Source organism: Anolis sagrei, chromosome X (assembly GCF_037176765.1).
Source record: "Anolis sagrei isolate rAnoSag1 chromosome X, rAnoSag1.mat, whole genome shotgun sequence".
Lineage (NCBI taxonomy): Eukaryota > Metazoa > Chordata > Lepidosauria > Squamata > Dactyloidae > Anolis > Anolis sagrei.
The window spans coordinates 25,546,641-25,553,213 of NC_090034.1; the positions used below are offsets into that span (position 1 = coordinate 25,546,641).

A 6,573-nucleotide genomic window follows, 5' to 3' on the forward strand; every position below is an offset into this window, starting at 1 on the left:
GAAAGGAGATGCTATGAAAGCATTGTCTTTTATAATATTAACTAGCATGGCATTCCTTCAATCAAGGCTACTTTATTATTATTATTATTATTATTATTATTAACTTTATTTGTACCCCGCTAGCATCTCCCGAAGGACTCGATGCGGCTCACATAGGCCGAAGCCTCAAAACACAATAAAACACATCATAACACAACAATAAAACAGGAGCAAATCAAAATAATTAAGCAATAACAACAACAGTAACAATACGTCGGACACTTTAAAACTGGGCCGGCCAGAGCAATGGGTACAAGGTTAAAAGTGCTGAGATGGCAGGAGGAGCGTAGGATTAAATAAGTGCGGTGTGCAGCGATCTTTATTCTACTAAAGTGCTTCTAGGACTTGGTGATGGGGAATTCCTAATCTGAGAAGGCACAATGGAACAGCCAGGTTTTTAGGTTCTTTCTGAAAACTGCCAGAGTAGGGGCCTGTCAAAGATCTTTTGGGAGGGCGTTCCAAAGTACTGTAATAAGAATATGAGGGGATGCGGTGGCACAGTGGGTTAAACCGTTGAGCTGCAGAATTTGCTGACTGTAAGGTTGGCAGTTTAAATCCACGGGATGGGGTGAGCTCCTATTATTAGCCCCAGCTTCTGTCGACCTAGAAGTTTGAAAAAATGCAAATGTGAATATTTATTTATTTATTTACAGTATTTATATACCGCTTTTCTCACCCCTAGGGGGACTCAATAGATGAATAGAGTAGATCAATAGGTACCGCTTCTGTGGGGAAGGTAATGGTGCTCCATGCAGTCATGCTGGTCACATTAGCTAAGAGACGTCTATGGACAATGCCAGCTCTTCACCTTAGAAATGGAGACGAGCACCACCACCCAGAGTTGAACATGACTGGACTTAATGTGAAGGGGAAACCTTTACCTTTAACAAAATTCAGATGGACAGAATAGAAAGACAGAATAATTACTGTATAATTTTATTTTATATTATTGAAATATACTGATAAATCCTTAATTTACCCCTGTTATTCTAGTTTGGTCAAAACGTTTTCTATATTCTTTCTGATAAAAATATTGCAGCTTTACATCCTATCTGTATTGTATTTTTCAGAACAGAATATGCTGGAGCCTGTAGCAAAAAAAGAAAGAAAAATAAATAGAAGGTTGTTTAGTATATTTTTGTACTTTACTTTGAAGCAAACTTCAATAATAAAAAATGTCATATCAGAAAAAAACTAATGCTGGAATGTGAAGATTAATGAAGAACAGAAGTGGGAATATATGGCTCTCCAGATATTGTTAGAATGCAACTCTTCCTAGCCCTAGGCATATTGCCAAATTCTCAGGACTGGGGAAACATCTTCGTATCATCCATAATACAAGAAGCATGCTGCAAGTTGCTTCTGGTGTGAGAGAATCAGCCGTCTATGAAGACGTTTCCCCAGGGGATGCCTGGATGTGTTACAATCCTGGGGGGAGGCTTCTCTCATGTCACAAGAACTCACAGGAACACTTCAGCAAGTGAGAGTCCAAAAGAGGCAGAACCATGGCTGATACCAAATGAGAGACTCCCCCCGGGCACACAGGAAACTGATCGACTTGGAAGGTGCTGAACAGACTGCACTCTGACACCACGAGATGCAGAGCCAAATGAGGCTACAATGTGGAATCCATGACATACGAGTGTGGCGGAAAGCAAACCACAGACACCTACTACAATGCAACCTGAGCCTTGCCACATACACAATGGGGGACCATCTCACAGTAACACCAGAAGCACTCCAAGTGGCCAGCTACTGGGTCAAAGGACATTTAGCATAATGCCAAGCTTGTAAACTTTGTGTTTTAAATACATTTTAACTGTACCTTCAATTCACTTCTGACACGATAAATACATAACATAGGAAGCCACACAAATGTTGACTTAAATTGTAGGATGACATAGCCTATGATGCTTCATGGTTAACTTTGAGCTGAGGATCAAACCTTTAACCATATTTTGCAAACCATGCACTTTGCCAGTGTGGTACAGTGGTTAGAGAACTGGAACGGAACTTGGGAGATCTAGGCACACCATTTCAATTTGCCATAATGTGCTGGAGTAAAACTACACTGGAAGCATTAGTGGTAATTAAAATAGTGAGCAACTTTTAAACAGTGGTTTCTGGGGCATCAGAGGACCAACTGCCCAATAATGGTAGGTATTAACATCGAATAATTATCCTGATCCCTAACTAGTAAAGTTCATGTTGCATATTTACCAGTGTTGCATCATGGTCAAGTCCAGTGTCATGATGTTCCAACTCTTCATCTCTAAATTTCTTTATTGTCTGGTTTAAAAACAAAGAAGAATATTTGTTTATACAATAAAAGGTATAAGTAATGCACACTCTACATCAGGGGTCTTCAAACTAAGGCCTGAGGGCCGCATATGGCCCTCCAAGGTCATTTACCCGGCCTTTGGTCAGGGTCAACCTAAATCTGAAACGACTTGAAAGCACACAACAACAACAACAATCCTATCTCATCACTCAAAAACTGGCCCACACTTCCCATGATCATACTTTGGCCATAGTGTCCTGAGTCGCCTAAGGGCTGAGAAGGGTGGTATACAAATATAATAAATAAATAAATAAATAAATAATAGTGTGTAAAGACAAGACTTTTTAGAAAAGACAATGATTCTTGGCCAACTAGAAAACAGTAGGAATAGAGGAAGGTGACATTATAAGTGGGTAGACATAATCAAGGAAGCCATGGTCCCATGGTTTCAAGATCTAAGCAGGGTTTTTGGCAACTACACATCTTTTTCATTATTCCTACACTAATCTCTTTTACGTTGTAGCCTTTTGAAAACAGATGTTACAGGTAAGAACACCCGTAAGGCCTAAAGACTTTGGAGTAAGAAACAGAAATAAAAAATAAGTAACTTTTCTTTAACTACTATATAGTTAAAGGATACCTCTAACAATTCTCTGTACTTTTCTGGATCTTCTTCCATGAGCGTCCTGATCTGGTTGTTATAATGATTGGAGATGCTCTCTTCCACAGCCACAGTGCAAGCCATTGCACTTTTTCTTCCAAGTAAGGCAGTTCCGGCTCCTGTTTGTTGTAAGTGCATTTCAAAAATCAAATCTGTGCCTCAAATATAGATTTGGGTTAAAAATGAACAAAACAATTTGGGAAATTCACCTAACACAAATCCTGTAATGTTCCAAAAGGGCAACAGAACAGTTGGGCGGACTCTGTACATGATCATTAACTCCTTGAATTTTTTCAAATGTTCCTTTTCCTGATTCCACATTTGCTGTGTTTAAAAACAACACACATATAGTTAAAAAATGGCATTCAGCATCACATATACAATCGCTTAGGCGAAAAACTCCCCAATAATTATGGTGACAAAGGATTTTTAAACCCCTCAGCCTTTCTCATACCCACAGACAAATACAAAGATACACATCTGAACATTATTTTATCATTACTTCATTGAGACACTATACCTTCAAACTTTCAAACCATCACACTTAGGGCCCTTCCACATAGCCCTATATCCCAGAATATCAAAGCAGAAAATCCCACAATATCTGCTTTGAACTGGGTTATCTGAGTCCACACTCAGATAATATGGGATTTTCTGCATTGATATTCTGGGATATAGGGCTGTGTGGAAGGGCCCTAAGTTTCAGGAACACATCGATGTTTACATGCATACCTTGGCAAATTATTATCTGGGATGATCACAAACAGGTGTGCACACACACTTTTTTATGCTTCCATCCTTCAGCAATCTCTAATCATACACTGGGGCATTATTTTTTTCCTATTGACTACAGCTGATTCTTTCTTTCCTGGAAACCTGCTAGTGAATGCCTTGCAGACTGGTACCAGTTCATGAACAGTCACTCTGAGGAGCATGGAAACTGGTTCCCACTCATTCAAATCACGGTTTGGGAGTGTTTCCTCTGAATACAGCCAACATTTTAGATGCATAAACAATGCAAATTCATAGACCCCGAGAGTTGGAGGAGACCACAAGAGCCATCCAGTCCAACCCCTGCATGAAGGAGCACACAATAAAAGCCCTCTGAGTGTGTGATCTGCTCTGTGATTTTGCTTTGGATCAGAGAACCAGCACTCACACTTTAAACAGCAAGGCACGATTATGACTAGAAAATACTTCATAGTTATTTTATACATGCTCCACTTTTACTAAAAAGCTCACTCTGATATGTATGAAACATGCAGATAAGTACCTGGATAACTGGTCCTACTGATGTTCTACCAAGTATTGCCATTTGCCCAGCATAAATGCGGTTTGCTCCATATTCGCCTGCATGATCCACTCTGATTATGCGATCAAGAACTGCCTTATTGACATTATCCAAGTTCATTCCAGTTCCACAAAATCTGACAGATGAGTATATGGACTGTAAAGCCCATCTTCTTCTCACACCTGTTAAAACACAGTATTTTGTTTAACATAGAGAAGTAGACCAAGAATTCTGTCCTTTGGGCTGCTTTTAATAAAGCCTAAAGTTCACAAATTTTGATCACCAGATTCTACCATCTACTTTTGAAAACAGTATACAAGGAATGGTTATGATCAGAGAAGTGGTTAATAAAAAGAATTCTGATCAATTACAAAGGCGTTGTTTCCTTTTCATACGGCGGTGGGTCTTTCAAAAGTCAATGATGACTAAACATATAACTTTAAAGATATAACCTTCAGTGACGCAAATGGAAACCTTGTTCAGAAAAGAAGCATTCTCTGATGCATGGTTTCTCAAACTGTGCTCCACAGAGCCTTTGGGGTTCCACAGGTGATTTTAAGGGGCTCTGTGGCACCATGCTGCTTCTCGCCGCCTCCTCTTTCCTTCTCCTGAGAACAGAAGCAGTGGCGGCAGCAGTATCCTCCCAGAGCACAGACACTTTCCCCTGCTTCCCTCACTGCCAAGTCTCTTTCTTGCTTCCCAAATCCTCCTTCCCCCACTGCTTTCTTTCTTTCCATAACCCTATTTCCCTCCCACCGCTCAGGGGATGCTTTGATTGTGTTTTTTCTGTATGGGAGAACGGGATTGGAATGGATAACCCCTGAGGTTGTTGCTATTATTATTATTATTATTACAAAGGCTGTTGAGGGTGCTTTAATTGTGTTTTTCCTGCATGGCAGATCAGGGTTGGACTCAATGGCCTTTGGGGTTTCTGTTATTATTATTATTAATTATTATTACAAAGACTTGGTGGACATCTGTTGGGGGTGCTTTGATTGTGCTTTCCTACTTGGCAGAAGGCCACTGGACTGGGTAGCCTCTGGGGTCGTCCACTGAAATACTGTTAAGTTTATGTTATAAAAACTGATAGATATGTGTGTGTGTAGTATATATATGTGGAGCCCCCACTGACGCAGTCGATTAAACCACTGAGCTGCAGAACTTGCTGACTGACAGGTCCCAGGTTCAAATCCAGGGAGCAGCATGAGCTCCCGTTGTTAGTCCCAGCTCCTGCCAACCTAGCAGTTCAAAAACATGCAAATGTGAGATCAATAGATACCGCTCTGGTGGGAAGGTAACGGCGCTCCATACAGTCATGCCGGCCACATGACCTTGGAGGTGTCTACAGACAACACCGGCTCTTCGTCTTAGAAATAGAGAAGAGCACCAACCCCCAGAGTTGGACACGACTGGACTTAATGTCAGGGGAAAACCTTTACGTTTTCCTTATATATATATATATATATATATATATATGCATATACATATATGTATAATGTAATATATAATATCTTATATAAACTTTTTGGGGGGTTCCACGAGAAACTTTTCCTTCACAAAGGGCTCTGCGGCTGAAGAAGCCCTGCTCTGATGGGAAGGGAAATGCCTCTTCGAAGGTGATGCCTGACGTGATGCATGCATGTCAACGCCGTTACTATTATTTACAAAACAAGCTGAAAGTTTCATGGTTTAGGATTATTGTCTCTACTCGGGGATGAAAAGCAATGAGCGAACTCAAAACCAGATAATTCATTCGGGAAGGTTCCTTTAGTTGAAGAGCAGCTTTCAAGACAGCAATAATAATAGTTAAAATTAATGCTGGGATGTGGCTGAGAGAGTGTCACAGCCCAAAGCTCAAAAGGTATTAAAAATGAGAGAATCCTGGCAGGGAGGAATCCTGAGAAACTTCTCTGCAGCAGCAGCAGCAGCAACAACAAGGCCCCTCCGTACCACACAGCCGAAGAGAAGAAACAGCAGCAGCGACCATACTTCTCTTTCCCTTCCGGCGCACAGTGATGACGAAACCTTTCCCGAAGGTGTTGGGATTCTCTTCCACGAAGAAGCCCCGCCTCTCTCTCCTCCGGTGGGTTTCTATTGTCCGATTAGGTTACCGCCCTCTGGAGGCTCATTTCTCCATTGGTGGAAAGGGGAGTCAATCCCTGAAGTGGGGTTTCATGACAGGGAGGGGCTCCGCCGCTCTCTCCTTTGCTGGGTTTTTATTGGCCGCTTCCGTCACGCGTCTCCGGAGCCTCGTTTCCCCATTGGTGGAAAAGGGTAGTCAATCTCGAGGGTGGCGGTTGC

The 6,573-nt window shown here is 41.4% G+C and overlaps 1 protein-coding gene across 1 annotated transcript; it reads right to left on the minus strand.

Moving 5' to 3' along the window:
* Positions 1-959: 959 nt before the first annotated feature.
* COQ7 (coenzyme Q7, hydroxylase) lies at positions 960-6,316 on the minus strand. Its single transcript, XM_060786311.2, has 6 exons — positions 6,223-6,316; positions 4,255-4,454; positions 3,191-3,305; positions 2,961-3,100; positions 2,260-2,328; positions 960-1,127 (listed from the first exon to the last, which is right to left on the minus strand). Exons 1-6 carry the CDS (start codon positions 6,257-6,259, stop codon positions 1,050-1,052), a joined length of 639 nt encoding a protein of 212 aa, XP_060642294.2. The 5' UTR covers positions 6,260-6,316; the 3' UTR covers positions 960-1,049.
* Positions 6,317-6,573: the final 257 nt, after the last annotated feature.